The 18841-nt window shown below is 43.2% G+C and overlaps 1 protein-coding gene and 1 long non-coding RNA gene across 5 annotated transcripts in view; one reads left to right on the forward strand and one right to left on the reverse strand.

Annotated features, from left to right (window-relative positions):
* Positions 1 to 312: 312 nt before the first annotated feature.
* LOC115465815 lies at positions 313 to 16034 on the reverse strand. The gene is made up of 3 exons (XR_003941463.1): positions 15946 to 16034; positions 552 to 589; positions 313 to 355 (listed from the first exon to the last, which is right to left on the reverse strand). It is a non-coding gene; the product is annotated as an uncharacterized LOC115465815 (long non-coding RNA).
* LOC115465795 (nuclear apoptosis-inducing factor 1-like) overlaps positions 16032 to 18841 on the forward strand; it is a 52928-nt gene continuing 50118 nt past the window's right edge. For 3 of the 4 annotated variants that reach the window (XM_030196534.1, XM_030196526.1, XM_030196543.1), the window contains exon 1: positions 16038 to 16254. In XM_030196534.1, the coding sequence (XP_030052394.1) occupies positions 16231 to 16254 (24 nt within the window). In that variant the 5' untranslated portion in view covers positions 16038 to 16230. Of the gene's footprint in view, positions 16255 to 18841 lie in introns of all 4 variants that reach the window. The other variant, XM_030196552.1, reaches the window with a different exon arrangement.

The raw sequence follows: 18841 nt of genomic DNA on the forward strand, positions 1-18841 counted from the left end.
ACAGACTTTACAACTTTAAAAAAAAACTTTTTCCTTTTTAAAAAAAAATATATCCCTTAATATCAAACAGAAAAAGAAAACAAAAAAAAAAACCCACATGCTAGCGCCCGTTTTATTTGTTTTGGAAATGGGCCTTTTTTACTAGTAAATATATAATATGAAAAAATGAAAAATAAAAATTAAACAGATTACGAACTAGACTATTTTAAAAAAATTGAATGCTCACAAAAGAGCAAATCCAGCAAGTCCCTAAATAAACTGAATACTCACTTACAACACTCATGAATAAAAGTTAAAGAATTGAATACTCACTTTTAACATTCATAAAAGAAGAACCAGCAAATACTGCAAGTCCCTAAATAAATCGGACAAAATGTTACTATCCATTCTCCAATAATCTGTCTTACTTAAAATGCAATACTGTATACCTTTCTCCATTATAAATTAAAAAAAAAAAAACTAGCATGCATAAGCATAATATATGTGAACGATGTGACCCAAATTTAAATGCCCAAAGTTGGAACAGTGTGAAAACCTGCAAATATACTTACTGTTGTGTAATCACCAATGGACGCTACCGCTAGTAATGCTGGAAAAGACGACAGAAGTTACATAAAGTCCTTTTATACATCATTACCGGGTCAGAGTTGAAAAAAACGTGCCAAAATAAAAGATCAATTCATATAATGAATATAAATAAGGTTATAAACATCACTAAAGGAACTCACAGAGTATAAGAAACTCGCAGACTATTAAAAAATGGATCCTTCATGCAAACAATCTATAAGTTATTGTTAATTCCAAATGTCATTGTAAAAATATCTATTTATTAATATAAAAATGATCCCTAGTATTAGGTGGAAAATTCAGCACCACGGTAATAAAAACATATAATGGCAATCAGGCAATATGTAAATCCTAACCTTCCCCTTTATTTTATATTAATTAATATCAATGTGTGTGTGTATATACTGCTCAGTGTAAAAATATAAAAAATAATAAAAATAAAAAATAATATAACATAAAAAATTAAATATTAAAAAATAAGATAAAACTGGTCACCCTAAGTAAAACAGTGTGCAATTGTAAGACCAGATAAAAGAGGACTGCAGCAGAAAAACAGTCGAAAATAAATAAAATAAAAAAAATAATAAAAAAATAAATGATACGATAAAGAATGCATGTCTTATTTTTCAAAGAAATACAGATAAATCTGTTTCCATATTTAAACCATTGGGATACAAAGTCTGTAATTCAAAAATAAATTGTTGTTCCTTCCTTAAAAGGAGGGTATCAATCGGTCCTCCTCTCCAATTCTGTTTGTGTACAAATAAAATGCAAAATAGTAAATCTTCAAATTTATGTCCTAAATCTCTTGAATGTTCCACTAGTGGTTTGTCTAGTGCATTCCTTTTTAAAGCACTCTTGTGTTTGATGATTCTAGTATTAAATTTTCTCTTAGTCTTGCCTATATATACCAAACCACATGGGCAAAGCAATGCATAAATGACATTTTTTGTTTTGCAATTCGAGAACTCTTTAAGATGTATCATTTTATTAGAAAATGGAATATGGAAAACTGTAGTTTTCATATTAACCTTGCAAACGGAACAAGATCCACAGGGAAAATGTCCAACTGGTAAATTCCTTAATGTTGCAACCTCATTGTGTAAAGCTGATGGAACTAACATGTCCTTAAGATTCTTTTTTCGTTTGCATGCTATAAGTAGTTCTTTATTAGTAAAAGAAGAAACGCCTTGTAGCAAGTGCCAATGTTTTGTTAATATTTTCACAATGGGGTTGGACATGTGATTGAAAGGTAAAGTGCAAACAATTTTATCATTATTTTTCTTTTTAACTGGTTGTAACAGTGTAGATCTTGATAAACCAGATGCCCTCTAAAATCCTTCGTTGATATGTTTGAGTGGATACCCCTTCTCCTGGAAACGTCTTGTCATGTCCATAGATCTAAGATAATATGTACGGGGGTCAGAGCACAATCTATGTAGACGTAGAAACTGGCTGTATGGTAGGTTCTTTCTTTTTTAACGATGAACTATGACAACTATTATATTTTAAAAATTTGCTAACATCTGTAGGTTTCCAGTAAATGTCTGTTATAAATGTATTGTTTTTGATGCTAATGTTGATGCCCAAAAATGGAATGCACTTCTTATAATTCATTTGAAATTTCAGATTCGAATCTAAAGTATTTAACCGGATGAAAAAACTCTCTAGGTTATTGACTGTCCCATTCCAAATAAAAAAAAAAAAAAATGTCATCTATTTAGCGCTTCCAAAGTTGAATATTAGTTGAAAAACTATTGTCTATCAGGTACTTCTCTTCGAAGTTACCAACATACAAATTCGCAATGGATAGTGCAAACGTTGCACCCATAGCAGTACCCTTAATCTGCTGATAAAACCTTCCATTAAAAGCAAAATAATTCTTAGTCAATGCAATAATTGCTAATTCAACAATCGGCGTCGGCATCGACATCCGGTGCACAGATTCAACATCGAGAATGTCCAATATTGGACTCGGTACAGAGACCACATAAGGACTCTACGTCCTCCTTGTCAGTGCTGCGTGCATCGAGGGACCTACAGCATTAAAAAACCTAAGGAGCATCACCATCATTTCCCCTCCAGGCATTCTCCTAACACCTCCCCTGCATCGACATCCTCGATGCACAGGAAGCATCTATGCTGCAGCGACTGCTCTCTTTCTCTACAACTTATTTCTCAATGAGAGCCTCTGAGGTCTTCGAGATCTCCTACGCCTGCACAGGCTGTACCTCAGGCGCCACTTTCTAAGCTGGCAATGCCGCCTGCTCTACAGGAAGAAATCTGGGCCATGTTCAAACAGGAGCTCTCAGGGTCACTGCATATGCAATCTTGTACCAGCCTCAGCTTAGCCCATAGATACATCGGAGAGACAGTTATGGCACAGGTCCCGCAAGCTGGCTCAGCATCGACCATCAGGGGCACCATGAACCTGAACAACACGTGTGTCAGCATTGGCAGAGAAACTTTCTCCAGCCTCGGAGACTCACCTGCCTCGACGTTCTTCCATGCAGAGCCAATGCTCTAGTAAGCACACTCTTTCCACGTACTAGCCAAGAGGATAACTTTGAAGAGTCAGACTCAGATCTTGCCTGGGAAATGAAGCAGGACCCACAGGAACTGTCAGCCAAGGAGTCCTATCTCATCTGACCCTTCTCTGCCACCCAAGACACTTAAGCCTCCTCTAAAAAGTATATGCTCAGAAGAAGTCTCGTAAGGCCACCACTGGAAGTCTCGGCAGCCATTTTTAAAAAAGTGATGCAGTAGCAAGAGGGGCAGCGGCAGTAACTTGTATTTTACTGAGCACTCATTATTTATCATTTAAAGATATTCCCCAGCACAGCATATTAAAAAATAGAAAAAAATTATTTGTAGTTTCAAAACGGTTTCTTGATTTTGAAGCGATATTGAGAAGCCAGCTTCTATTTGTTTCTCATTCACATACACTCCCCCCCCCCCCCCCGTACCCCAAGATGGAACAGGCAAAATAAAGAGAGGTACCATGGGCTATATTGTCTTCCATTGTTGCTGGTAATCAGAGTGTCATGTTTCACAGTGCAAAAGATGCAGTACTGCTGCATGATTCCAAATGTGATACTCTGGTGCTTGGTGGCAGATGGTCTCCTTCTGCTGGCTCCACTGAGCGTGTGTGTGTGCATTTTAGTGTCAGGGGTAAGATTCTTTTGACCAGGAAGGGTGTGCTTCTGTCACGCTCCCCCAATTATTTGGAAAATGTCAGTTCCTATGGTTCCAGGATTTACTGTCTGAAGATTTTAAATGTTTTAATGGTACTTTTTTGTTTTTAAGCAGAAATATCCAGAAAGAGGTCTTGTACAGTAAAATACCAAAAACAAAATAAACCTGTTTAACCTGGATTGTGTTCTTTACAGGGCGTGAAAGAGAAACAACATAACCAGTCACCCTGATATATGGGTATCCCAGTAGGAAAGGCCAGGATATAAATTGCAGCTTCTCCTCCCTCTTCTGGGCACCATTAATTGTGCTGGTTGCCTAGTTTATTATTACTACACAATTAAAAGGTGGAGTTGTGGGGGATGGGAGGCAGGGCATGCCTGCAGAACATTAGTGAATTGCCTGGCTCCTATTAGTCATCCATTTAATCTTGAAGGTGACCTTGGATGGGGAAACACATTAGGAAGATGATTTACAGTGCTTTGGGCTGAGTAGTATAAGCCAGTAGGGTGGATACAGTGAATATTTATGCGCTTGGTAGTTCATTCCCAGCAGTTCACTCTTCCTTTGCAACTGTGGAGTGCACAGGCAGTGGAACAGATTAGGGGCTAAACAAACCAGTCTCTGCTCCCACCCCCCCAAGCTCTCTGCTGATACTGTGTTGGACAAAATGGCCCATCCCATTCTGTAAAGGGAGAAGGGGGGGGGCATGAAGCAGCCAGGCAAATGGGAATACATGACTGCTGTGTGTCCACCCTGCTGATGTGGGAGAAGAGGAAATGGAGGGAAGTCAGCATTTTGAGGCCCTAATTAAAAAAAAAACTGCACTAATCTCAGCACAGCAGTTTAGTGTCAGTTCTTCTGTGTGCTGTGATTATTTTTGTGCAACGCAGGACTAGAGGACAACAAAGCAACTTCCAAATCAGGAAGAAATGTTCAGAATATGAATGACGCGACACAAGTCCGTATTTCGGCAGATGCAGATGCCTGCTTCAGGGGTCACAAGAATGCACTGTATAAAAATACCAAAAATACTGTATGTATACAGGACATGGAAATGACAGCATGATATAAAAGAGATAGTGGACTGCATAATGAAACACTACTTCAATAGACCTATAGTACTATGGAACTTTGTAAGGCTAAGTGCTTTGAAAATGAGCCCCTATGGGGCCCTTTTACTTAGTTGCGCCGAAAAATGGGTTGCGGTAGTGTAGGCGTGTGTTTTGGGTGTGCGCAGATCCATTTTTCAGCGTGCCTGTAAAAGGCCTTTTTAAAATTTTTGCTGAAAATGGACGTGCCCCAGCCATTGACTTAACGGTAAGGTCTCACACATTAACCATGCGGTAATCGTCTATGCGCGTAGAATGACGATTACCGCCTAGTTTCTGCTGCGTGCCAGAAAATAAAAATTATTTTCCAGTGCGTTTAGTGGACGCGCGTCAAAAATGAAATTACTGCAAGGGCCACACGGTAGCTAGACGGAAACTGCAAATTGACACTCATTGGGCGCTCGTAGGCACCTATGGGGCTCATTTTCAAAACACTTAGACTTACAAAATTCCATAGGTTACTATGGAACTTTATAAGTCTAAGTGTTTTGAAAATACACCTCTATGCGGCTTATTAAAAGGGCCCCTATATTAACCAGAACTGTGACGTGACTCACTGTGCTCAAATAGATTTTCTCTGGTTTGGAAGTCGGTTTTGGGCTCATTTTCGAAAGAGAAGGACGCCCATCTTTCGACATAAATTGGAAGATGGACATCCTTTTCCCAGGGACGTCCAAATCGGTATAATCAAAACCCAATTTAGGACGTCTCCAACTGCACTCTGTCGCAAGGACGGCCAAAGTTCAAGGGAGCGTGTCGGAGGTGGGACTTGGGCATACCTAACACTTGGACGTCCTTGACCCATAATCAAAAAAAAACAAGGACGTCCATGACGAACACTTGGACGTTTTCACCCGGATGTGTTTTTCTTACGACTAAGGCACAAAAAGGTGCCCGAAATCGGGGATGACCTCCTGTTACTCCCTCAGTGGTCACTAACCCCCTCCCACCCTCAAAAAATATATTTAAAAATATGTCATGCCAGCCTTAGATGTCATACTCCAGTCCATGACAACGCATGCAGGTCCCTGGAGCAGTTTTAGTGGGTACTGCAGTGCACTTTAGACAGGCGGACCCAGGCCCATACCCCCCCTACTTGTTACATTTGTGGAGGGAACAGCGAGCTCTCCAAAACCCACTGTACCCCCCTTCCACCCGTAAGGGCTATGGTAGTGGTGTACAGTTGTGGGTAGTGGGTTTTGTGGGGCTCAGCACACAAGGTAAGGGAGCTATGTTCCTGGGAGCAATTTATGAAGTCCACTGCAGTGCCCCCTAGGGTGCCCGGTTGGTGTCCTGGCATGTGAGGGGGATCAGTGCACTATGAATGCTGGCTCCTCCCATGACCAAAGAACTTGCATTTGGTTGTTTCTGAGATGGGCGTCCTTGGTTTCCATTATCGCCGAAAATCAGAAACGACCAAGTTGAGGGATGACCATTTCTAAGGACGACCTAAATTTCAAGATTTGGGCGTCTCTGACGGTATTTTCAAAATGAAAAATGGATGTCCATCTTCTTTTGAAAATATGGGTTTTCCCGCCCCTGGATTTCGCTGTTTTGCATGGACGTCCAAATCGCAACTTGGATGTCCCTTTCGAAAATGTCCCTCCACGTCATCCTGCACTGCGTTGCACATCCTGGACTATCGCACAGGTTGTATTTCTGCTCTTGTTTTGCACTGTGATTATTTTTGACATACCAAAGATTTTAGCACACAAAAAACCACCACTAATCTAAACACTGTACCAATATTCCCATAATTAGCATGAAGATGAACGTTGCGTTGTATAATCAATTACTTCCAATGCATCAACCACAAAAAAGATTAGCGCAGTGGAGCTCCACCTCTAAAGTTTCCAATATTCTTTGTGGAGGTCAATAGAAAGTTAAAATTCAGCCTGTATATATTCACAGGGAGGACCTCAACCTGAGACTCCCTAAACCACCAGCACCCCTTCCATGGACCAATACTTACCAGGTGCTGGGGAAGCATCAATCGACCTCTTCACACTACTGCCACCTTGGGAAATGGGGTGGTTCCATGAATGTCCTACAGCAGCAGGTTAAAGAGAGGGGGCCTGTGCCTGGAGAAAGGAGGGACAAAGTGCTGTGGTTGGGTCTGGAAAAGAAAGAATCTGGGATAGTAGAGGAACTCTGCAACAGCCCTTTTGCTAATTCATTCCCTTCAGCAGGAAAGAGAAAAAGGTTGTGCATATAACCCCTATCCTCCATGCAATCCACACCAATCTCAGGGTAACCAGATCCTGAAATCTGCTATCACGGAGACATGGTTCAGTGACTCCTACGAATGTGAGATAACAATACCAGGCTATAATCTTTTTAAGAATGATAGATTTGGCAGAAAAGGTGATGGAGTAACGGTGTATATGAATAACAGTATTAAAGTAGCTGAACTGCAGGGGACCTGGGGAACGGAGTAAGCAACATGGATTGTCCTAGAAAGAGAAGATGGAACCTCTATCCACATGGGTGTCGTCTACAGACCTCCAACTCAAATGGAGAAGCTGGCCAAAGATCTAGTTGAAGATATCTACAATCTGGAAAAGAAAATGGAGGTACTGTTGCTGGTAGATTTCAACTTGCCAGATGGAGTTTGGAATGTCTCATCTTCGTTAACAGAAAGAAGTTGAAACGGTGGATTTCTTCCAAAGTGCTCTGCTCAGACTAATGGTGACAATACTCGTAAATAAAAGGGTGATACTGGATCCTGTGCTCACAAATAGAGAAAGTGTGTCTAATGTCTGGGTGAGTGCCCATCTGGGCAGGAGTGATCATCACATAGTATGGTTTAATAAAGAGCTAAAGGGGAGTGCACACAAAACTCAAAGTTCTGGATTTCAAACATGCTGACTTTAGTACAATGGGGGAGTACCTGAAGAAACAGCTGATGGGATGAGAAGTCATGAGAAAAGTTGAAAAACAGTGATCCAAGCTGAATGGAGCCATAAAAATGACAACAGATGTTTATGTTGGGAAAGTGAACAAAAGCAAGAGAAAAAGTGGTTGACAAAAATAACAGGTAAACAGGTGGCATTCATGAAATAAAGAAGAACACAAAAACAGGAACACCAAAAAGAATACCGGATAAAACCCAAAGAAGCAAAGACAGAAAAATGACTGGCAAAAGAACAAGTGGAATAAAAAATGGCTAGAGATGTAAAGAGAGGTGACAAGACTTTTTCAGGTATATTAGAGAAAGGAGGAAGGCTAAAAATGGAATTATATGAATGAAAGATGCTGAGAACTGCTATGTGGAGAGTGATGAGGAAAAAGTAAACGTGCTAAACAAGAAAATCCTGGAGAAGGACCTTGGTTGGATGACAAAGGTATATATGGGAATGACATCGATTTTGCACTGTTCACAAAAGAATGTGTTTGTATAAAAACTGAACAATAGTGTTGTCCAATTCAAATCTATTTGCCAATTCATTTTGGACAAATTGATTTGAATCGGGGTTTTTTTTTAGCAAAAAATTGGGAGTCCTGATTTGGGACTTCCCTCCCTCCCATTGTCACCCAAGTTGCTGCTACTGCTTCTCTCAGCAGCAGCGGTGACAAAAGAAGATAAACTCACCACAGGACCTGTTTCTCTATTGGCACAGGCTGCTGGTTCTGCCCCAGAACAGGAAGTGACATCAAGGAAGCGGTACTGGCAGCCATGTTAATGGAGAGTCCAGCCCCATGGTAAGCTTAGCTTCTTTTGCCGCCGCTGCTGCTCTACAGAAGCAGCAGTAGCAGCAGGGGTGTCAGTGTAGAGGGGGAACAGAGAAGAGGCAGACGTCAGATTGGGGGTTACAGAGATGGTCGCTTTACTCATACTACCCCTCTCCTCAAGAACCTTCACTGGCTCCCTATCCGTTTTCGCATCCTGTTCAAACTTCTTCTACTAACCTATAAATGTACTCACTCTGCTGCTCCCCAGTATCTCTCCACACTCGTCCTTCCCTACACCCCTTCCCGTGCACTCCGCTCCATGGATAAATCCTTATCTGTTCCCTTCTCCACTACTGCCAACTCCAGACTTCGCGCCTTCTGTCTCGCTGCATCCTACGCCTGGAATAAACTTCCTGAGCCCCTACGTCTTGCCCCATCCTTGGCCACCTTTAAATCTAGACTGAAAGCCCACCTCTTTATCATTGCTTTTGACTCGTAACCACTTGTAACCACTCGCCTCCACCTACCCTCCTCTCTTCCTTCCCGTTCACATTAATTGATTTGATTACTTTATTTTTTGTCTATTAGATTGTAAGCTCTTTGAGCAGGGACTGTCTTTCTTCTATGTTTGTGCAGCGCTGCGTATGCCTTGTAGCGCTATAGAAATGCTAAATAGTAGTAGTGGATGGAAGAGGTGGGGAGAGAAAGAGGGCAGAGGCTGGATGGAAAAGAGGCAGTCCATGGATAAGAGACAAAGGAGGGCAGAGGCTGGATGGCAGGGGGAACAGATAGAAGATATACCCTTGATAAAAGGGGAAGAGAAGGAGAGCAGATGCGTGGAAGAGGGGGAGGAGGGCAGATGGAAGAAAGAAGGAGAGAGGAGAGCAGATGCTGGATAGAAAGACGAGAGGAGGGCAGACACTGAACTGAAGTGGAGAGGAGAGCAGACCATGGATGAAGGAAGAGAGAGAAGGAGGGCAGACACTGGATAGAAGGGGAAGAGGAGGCAGACACTGAGTAGAAAGGGAGGGGAGGACAAGAGAGAAGGAAGGAAGATGCTGGTCGGGTGAGGAAAGACAAGAGAGGATCGGAGACAGGAGGAAAGGAGGAATAAGGGGAGAAGCTGAACGAGGAGGGATAGGGATATAGAGATGCGATGCTGGACATGGGGAGAGGGGATAGGGATATGGAGTCTAGTTGGACAGGGCAAGAATAAAGATACAGAGTGGGGGGGGGGGGGGGATGCTCAACATGGCAGGGACACAGAGGGGAGTTATATGATGGACATGGACAGAGACCCTGGCAAAAGAGTTTAGAGAAGTCAGAGGAAAGTGGAAACGAGAGACACAATCAAAAAAATTAAAAGACCAGACAACTAAGGTAGAAAAATTAATGTTATTTTCTATTCATTGACAGTAGCCTTAAAGGACTGAACTGAATCGGACAGCGCCACTGAAAATGAACAAAGCCATGGGACCAGACGAGATCCATCCCAGGATACTGAGGGAGCTCAGAGAGGTTCTGGAGGGTCCTCTTAAAGATTTGTTTAATAAATCCTTAAAGAAGGAAGAGATTCTACAGGACTGGAGGAGTGGATGTGGTCTCTCTTCACATAAGTGGTGATAGAAGAAGGCCTGGGAAACTAAGAACCGGTAGTTGGAAAAGTAATGGAGGCTGTGCCGAAAGGATTGTGAACTTCCTGGAATCCAATGGGTTGCAAGATCAAATGCAACTTGGTTAACCAAAGGAAAATCATGCCAAACAAATCTAACGTGGAGGAGTAGCCTAGTGGTTTGTGCAGTAAACTTTGCTCCTGGGGAACTGGGTTCAATTCCCACTGCAGTTCCTTGTGACTCTGGATGAGTCACTTAACCCTCCATTGCCCCTGGTACAAATAAGTACCTGTATATACTATGTAAACTGCTTTGAATGTAGTTGCACAAACCACAGAAAGGCGGTATATCAAGTACCATTTCTCTTTTTCCCTCCTAATGGATTTCTTTAACTGGGTGACCAGAGAACTGGATTGAGGACATGTGCTAGATATAGTCTGCTTGAATTTCTGCAAAGCCTTTGTCACAGTTCCTCATGATAAACTCAGCGAGTTGAAGTTAGGACCCAAAGTGGTGACTACATTAGAAACTGGTTGACTGACAGAAAACAGAGGGTGGTGGTAAATGGAATTCACTATGAAGAAAGAAAGGTGAGTAGTGGCGTGCTATCCAATATATTTTGTGAGCAACATTACCAAACGATTAGAAGGAAAAGTTTGCCTTTTCGCAGATGACATGAAGATTTACAACAAAGTGGATAACCAGAAGGAGTAGATAATATGAGAAGTGATCTATAAAAATTAGAATGGTCTGTTTGGCAGTTAAAATGTAATGCACCCTGCAGAGTGATGCATTTGGGAAGTAGAAATCCAAAGGGCCTATATGTGCTAGGAGGTGATAGGCAGATATGCACAGACCAGGAGAGACCTTGGAGTGATAGTATCCAGGGCCGCCGAGAGACTGAGCCGGGCCTGGGGCAAGGCCACCCCCGGGGTCCTGCTGCTGCCACCACCGCCCCCCTGAGGCCGTCGCCCCCCCACAATCGCTACTCAGGCCACCAGCGCTGCAGTCCCCAGTCTGCAACCGCCCACCCCCAGCCCCCTTCCGTCTGCCACCAGGCCCCCTGCATTCAAATCGGCAGTGCCTCATCTCCGTGTGAAAGCGCAGCAGCAGATCGCCTCCCTTCGGGCCTTCCCTCCCTGTGTCCCGCCCTCATGGAAACAGGAAGTTACATCAGACGAGGGCAGGACACAGGGAGGAAGGCTCAAAGGGAGGCGATCTGCCACTGCGCTTTCACACGGAGGTGAGGCGCTGCCAATTTGAATGAAGGGGGTCTGGTGGCGGACGGAGAGGGGCTGTCGACGGAGCCAAGGGAGGGCGGGCGGGCGAGACTGGGGACTTCGGCGCCGGAGGCCCTGGGAATTTTGTCCCCCCTGCCCCCCCGACCTTGGCGGCCCTGATAGTATCTGAGGATCTCAAGGTGGTGGCCATAACCAGAAGGATGCTAGGCTGCATAGAAAGTAAGGCATAACTAACAGAAGAAAGGAGGGGTTAAGGTGGCTCCATTTGGAGTATTCTATTCAATTTTGGAGCGGTTTAGAGGACAGAGACAAAAATTGTATGGGGTTTGCATTTGTACCAAAAGGTGTTTGAGAAGAGACTTTAACTGTAGGTGTATATACTGCCTATACCTGTTTGTAGTTCTAGAAAAGGGATGAGTGCCTCACACTCGGTATTCATGAACCGGAACTCATAAGTATGAGCCACACTGAGTAACAACCAGTACTGGGTAGCATCTTAGCCACAGCAACGACTAGTTCTAGAGAAGTGATGTGTGCATTGCAGGTTCATTGCTGAGACAGCATTCTTCTACTACTACAAGCAGACTGAAGACACGGTGGAGAAAGGCATCCTCTCTACACAACCTTGTTCAGGAGCCATCTGTGAAACATCAGATTGGTGCTGAGAGACAGATGAGACCTGCCACACTGGAAAAGCAACAGACTTTTCCAAGTGTATCCAAAGGATGAGAGACAGTATCATCATACTTCCTATGGTCTAGTGGGTAAGATAGAAAGCATTGCTAAGTTTCAAGTGTGAGTTAGGACCTATGGCGTGTGGTTCCTTAGGTTATTACTGTTTATCTGTTAGTTCTGTATTGGGAATTGTTAGTTGCATTGCTATTGCTACCTCACCATTCTGACAAGTACTGATAAGTTTTGTTGCTAAGTTTATAATTGCTTTGCCGTAATAACATATATATTTTTATAGTACCAATAAATTTATTATATTTCTAAAGTATGGCATTCTTCTCTAATATTGCCAGCAAAACCTTAATGAGAACCTTTTCTTTGTTTTGGGACCACTTTAGGGCAAAATCATACTCCAAACAGATGAGACAAGCCACAAACTCTAACCAGAGTAATTATTAGCAAATTAGCTTATCAACTAATCACCACATTAGCACTACAAGACCTGAATAAATATACTTTAAAGGAAAGGAAATATAGGGGAGATATGATACAGACATTTAAATACTTGAAATATATTAGTATACAAGCAAATCTTTTCCAGAGATGAGAAAGAAGTAAACCTAAAGTACACGAACTGAGGTTACAGGATGGAAGACTTAGGAGTAACATCAGAAAATTAATTTTCACGGACAGGGTGATGAATGTCTGGCATACCTCCCAGTGAAGGTGGTGGATAAAGAAACAGTAATAGAATTTGAAAATGTGTGGGATAAACACAGAGGATCCCTAAATAGAAAGAGGATGGTATCAAAACAAAAAAATATGACCTACTACTACTTAAAATTTCTAGAGCGCTACTAGGGTTACGCAGCGCTGTACAAATTAATAACTAAGGACGGTCCTTGCTCAGAAGAGCTTACAATCTAAAGGACGAAATGTCAAGTTGGGGTAGTCTAGATTTCCTGAGTAGAGGTGTTATGATTAGGTGCCTCATAGCTGCTGATGTGTTATTATGGCAAGAGTTGTAATTTGATGTCAACTTCAGCTGTGCAGAAGTAAGGCCAGTTCCAGGTAGACTTCTACAGACTGTGTCCCATATAGGGCAAGACAGATCAGGATCAGCTGGACTGGGCTTCAATGGCAAATCCAGTAGTTGGTAAGTAAGCCAGGGACGGGCAGACTTCTACAATCTGTGTCCCAGACCTGCCAGGTCTCCTACATTCAGCGGGAGACTCCCGCCAAAGTGGGAAAGTCTCCCGCTAAGACACACACTGTGCGCTAGGGGATCCACTGCCGCTTCTTCTCTCTTGATGATCTGCTGCAGCAAAAGAAGGAAAGCAAGCGCAGGTCCACAGCAGCCTTCAGGCATGCGGTCGGCTCTGCCAGTCCTCTGCCCCCAGATCGGGAAATTGATGTCAGCAGGGGCAGAGGACGGCATGGCCAACAGCACATGCCTGAAGGCTGCTGTGGCCCAGCGCTTGCTTTCCTTGTTTTGCTGTGGCCGGTGCTGCTCATCGAGAGAAGCAGCAGCCAGTGAACACTGGGTACTGGGTGGAAAGGATAGAGGAAGGGGAAAGGGCATGGAGAGGGAGGCAGGTGATAAATGGAGAGAGCAGCAGAGGGGAGAAAAAGAAAGAAGAGTGGGGATGCTGGATGGAAGAGGGGTACAGAGAGAGAGAGAAGAGTGGAAAGATGGGGAGAGAAAGAGGGGACATAGACAAGGGCAGGGGAGAGAGAAGCTGCTGGGGAGAAACTGGGAGAGACCCTAGGTGGTCAGACGGAGAAGTGCTGGATGAAAGAAGGGAGAGGGAAAATGCTGGAAGGAGGGGGCAGAAAGAGGGAAGACGCTGGAAGGATGGGGTGAGAGAGAGAAGACATGCTGAATGGAAAAGGTAGCAACAGAGAACTGGCTAGAAGGAAGAGATAGAGGAAGACACTGGACAGAAGGATAGGGAGCGAAAGAGGGAAGATGCTGAATAGAAGGATAGGGAGAGAAAGAGGAGACAGTGGATGGAAGGATGCAGAGAGAAAGAGGGGGGAGACACGAAGGATGGGAAGAGAAAGAGGGGAGATGCTGGATGGAAAGGGGGAGAGGATACACTTAGCGAAAGACTGAAGAATAAGAGGAAGGGGCATGGAGAGAACAAAAGTGAGGAAAAGATGAAGCCATAGGCAGATGAAATAAAAAGAGAGAAATGAAAGAATAGATAGTAAGAATTAATGAAATCTGGACAGCGAGAGAGAGACAGGGGCAGAAAAATACATTGAAGAAAACAAAGAAAAAGGAGAGAAAATGACAAATGGACAGGAAACCCTGGTAAGAGAGTTAAGAGAAGATGAAGGAAAGCAGAATCAAGAGACTGGGACCAACACAATTAGAAAAAGTAAATGGCCAGACAACAAAGGTACAGAAAATAATTTTATTTTTAATTTAGGATAAAGTAATGTGGTAGCTGTGTTAAAAGGTTAATAAATACAAATAAAAGACAAACTAGAAAATAAGGTGATACCTTTGTATTGGACTGATTTTTGATTAGCCTTCAGAGACTACTACTACTACTACTACTTAACATTTCTAAAGCGCTACTAGGGTTATGCAGCGCTGTACAATTTAACATGGAAGGACAGTCCCTGCTCGAAGAGCTTACAATCTAAAAAGACAAATGTACAGTTAATCAGATACCAGCACTTCCTTCCTCAGCTCAGGCGAGGATACCACAACAGCAGTATACTCTCTTGACCTAACCTGAGGCAAGAGGTTTTGGCCTCTGAAAGCTAATTGAAAAGGGTATTAGGCTAGTAAATAAAATATTTTCTGGAATGGCTGTGGGATTGAGGTGTGCCGGGGCTGAGCCACCTAGAGTGAGTGGAGCCAAGCCAGAGTGAGGTGGGTCTGGGGGGGGGGGGGGTGTACTAAAATCTTCCTCTCAAAAATTGGGACTCCTTGGCAGCTCTGGTGTTCAGAAAAAGCAGATGGATCAGGTACATGGCAGCAATGCTATAGAATGGTACCTAAACCAAGGTGCCACAAAGGGGTGTGTTTAATGCCAATTCTACAATCTTAGGGTGCACCTGACCTGTTGTAGAACAGAGCTCAAATCTAATATGGCATGCCAACCTTTAGGCATTACTGTTCACATCATGTCAAGGGTGGCGTTAAGTTGATGTACCTATGTGCACCTTGCAATGCACACAACTAATACTTTATAGAATGATGCCTAGCTCTTACATGTATAAGTGCTGATTTATGGTGCCAATCACATGTATAATCCCAGCTACTCCATAAACTTGGCGTGCCGTATAGCATTGCCTTTTCTGTGTTTTATATTACACTTGATTGATATCATATGCTAGGAATGAGAGTCCTGTATCTCTGTGGCAAAGGCGAGGTAATTTTATAGTTTGAATTTTATAACATATGTTATTAGTTAATAATATTGTTGGTCTGTAGGTTTAATCATGTAACCACAATGAATGTGACTGTTGCTTAGACTGGATAGATCAGGTCTTTATCTGCTGTCATTTATAGTCGTCTTTGGTATGAAGCCAACATATTTGCTTCATTCTCCAGTCTGAGTCGAAGACAATTTTAGACACATTCAGACAGGATTATCAGGCACAGGCCGAGCCAGCCCTAGCGTTTGCCCCATAGCCCCCAGGGACTTGTAGTTTTTCTTCCTTCTTACAACACTTGAAGATGCTGCTCTTCACACAAGCTGGTTCGGCTTCGTCTCTATTGACAGGAAATCGCTTTGCAAAGCTCCCATCATATTCTAACTCCCGTACTATGGCTATGACATTTTCTGATGCCCTATAAAACTCTGCGCTTCTACTATGAAGACCCCCGCCTTCCTTTCGCCCTTTTCAGGCTCTCACCTCTGCGCTTCCGGCACACTCAGATGTCCCGCCCCCGCAGCCCCGAAGCGACCAATCCTAGGCTCGGCTCCGGCACTTCCGCTCTGTCCGTGTCCCGCAGCCGCTGCATGGAAGCTGCATTCCTGAGGCTCCGGTGCCTGGGCTGGAGACAAAGAGCTCGAGAAAGAGGCGGCCGCGGCCGGGCCGAAGCCGATTCGTAACTCATCTCCGCAGAGCCAGAGGCCTGGAGGCTGCGCTCTCTTCCTCCCCGCTCACCGCCGCGAGCCGAGATCTGGCACCGGGACAATGTCTCAGGGGGGGTCCGTGCAGGTAGGGACGTTTAAAGGGGAAGTCGCGCGGCTGCAGGCAGGCTCGGTGACGTGTCTCTGTGGCTCTCGCGCGCCCGCACCCCCCAAGGCATGGCTGCTTTATTGCTCAGGAAAGAAGGGCTCGCGCGTGTGCCAGCAGCTGAAGCGGAGGGGCGCAGATTAGCGCTCCAAAAGTGGAGGGTACCAAAATAGTGCACGATCTGCTCTGCATGGATCATGTGCCCTGCGAATTGAAACTTGAAGATCCGAATGCGTGCTCCCTTTAGAGAGGGGGGGGGGGGGGGGGGGGGTGCGATAGGCTGGAGATACCTCCGAGGTAATACAAATAGTGCACAAGAGGAGGACATGTTTTTAAACTTCCGTTCCAGTTCAAACGAGATGTCATGATCAGCTCGCAGTCTTTAATTTAGTTATTTTATTATCCAAACATGATACAGCCGTTATGAGTACTGATAGCTCCTACTCTTATTTTCTGTGTACTAATCCAGAAAAAATATACATGAATAAATAAAGGGGAACAATTGGAAACATAGTTACTGTATTTTGGTGCCGCCTGAAAATGCAGTGTAACTAGAGTAATTGAAGAGGTGATTTCTGGATAAATAAGTTATTTCCAAGAATTCAAGCCAACATAAGAAAAAAAAATTCCCCTGAATATCATGTGCGTTATAAACGCTGCTTAATGCAAATGTAATACATTGGCTATATATAAATGTAGTCATTCTGGTGTGAACTCATATTTGGAAAAAAATGTACTGAACAGTTTCTTGGAACTCATCTCTTCAATTGCAGTACATTGCTTTCAGAGCATGTGCTGTGTATAATACCTGCTAAAATTACAGTAGGGGAAATCTTACCTTTTGTTAATGCAGTTTACATGAAACGAGGCATCCACAAGCAGTGTTAACAGTAAATGATGAGTTTCCTCCAATATTCCTACCATTTAGAGTACTGTGTACAGTTTTGGAGGCCGCACCTTTAAAAAAAACAAAACAGAATGGAGTGAGTCTGGGGGGGGGGCTAAAATGGTCAGTGGTGTTTATCATAAAGTGTATGATGACAGACTTAGAAATTTCAATATGTATATTTTGGAAGAAAGGCAGGAGAAGAGAAAGACATTTAAATATCTATGTGGTATAAATGCACAGGAAGCAAGCCTTTCAGTTGAAAGGAAGCTGTGGAATGAGGGGGCATAGGATGAAGCTGAAAGGGGATAGACTCAGAAGTAACCTGAGGAAGTACTTCTTCACAGAAAGGGTGGTGAATTTGTGGAACAGCTTCCCGGTGAAGGTGGTGGAGATGAAAATTGTATCTGAATTTAAGCAAGTTTAGGACAAGTATATAGAATCTGTTAAGAGAGAGGAAGGGGTAGTAGATGGCATGAATGGCCGAGTAAATAGACCATTTGGTATTTTATCTGCCTTCATTTTTCTATGTTTAGAATTGAATGAGGCATTCCTCAATAATGTGCCCAACATTGACTGAAAGGGCAGCAATTCTACAATGTACCTGGCATTAGCATTGAATGATGATACCCTTCGTCAGTATATGCTGCTTTACCACTGAATGAGGTCTTTCGCAATGTATTCACTGTTGGCTGAACAAGTTCATCTCCCTGCAGTGTACCTGGCATTACTACTGGAGGAGGAGGGGTCCCCCCCAAATACCTTATTTCAGTAGTAACATAGTAAATAATGGCAGATAAGCACAAGCATGGTCTATCCTGTCTGACCTGAAAGGTGGGCAGGGAGGCACCTGCTATTTATGCAGGTTATCCCCCCTCTATTGCTCGCTTTACTTTTATTTGTATGTGTCATTTATGTTTTACTTTGAGTAGGAATACTTCATACTTCTATCCTCTTCCCATACAGCGATCCTCTGTGTATATCCCCTGTCTTTTTCATTTTCATCCACACTTTATCCTATGGAAGAGCATTTCAACATGGCTTTCTCTGTGAAGAAATATTTCACGATGTTACTTTGTTTTCCTCCTTTCAGCTTCATTTCTTGTGCTGTGGGGATACCTCATTCAGTGTTAATGCTGCACATCTGGCACTAATGCTTCTTTAAAAGTCTGGGGGGCATAAGAGAGCAGCCATGTGCTGTGTATAGCGTTTCTGTGACTTATTCTTCTCATGACCTGGATTGGCCACTGTTGGAAACAGGATACTGCTGGGCTTGATGGACTTTTGGTCTGACCCAGTATGGCAATTTATGTTCTTATGTGCCTGGGATAAGGTCATCAGAAGGGACAGGATGAACCAGTTCTGGGTTTGCCCAGTTGCGTTTATGAACTTGTAATTCCAGTTTCTCTAAACAAGGGAGGACTACAAACCTCTGGATACAGTGGGTAAAACCTGGACTGGCTGAGCCTGATCTAGAGCAGGGGTTCTCAAACCTGTCCTAGGAGACTGATTCAGTTGGTTTTTCAAGATATCGTTAATGAATATGCATGTGTCATATATACGCAACTATGTATGAATACAAAAAAATGCATTAATGCAAAATCTTTATTATATTCTGCCAACAGTTTACATAATCTTTAATAATTATATCATCTATCCATTCACTCTTGCTCATACTCCTCA

Source organism: Microcaecilia unicolor, chromosome 1 (genome assembly GCF_901765095.1).
Source record: "Microcaecilia unicolor chromosome 1, aMicUni1.1, whole genome shotgun sequence".
Taxonomy (NCBI): Eukaryota; Metazoa; Chordata; class Amphibia; order Gymnophiona; family Siphonopidae; genus Microcaecilia; species Microcaecilia unicolor.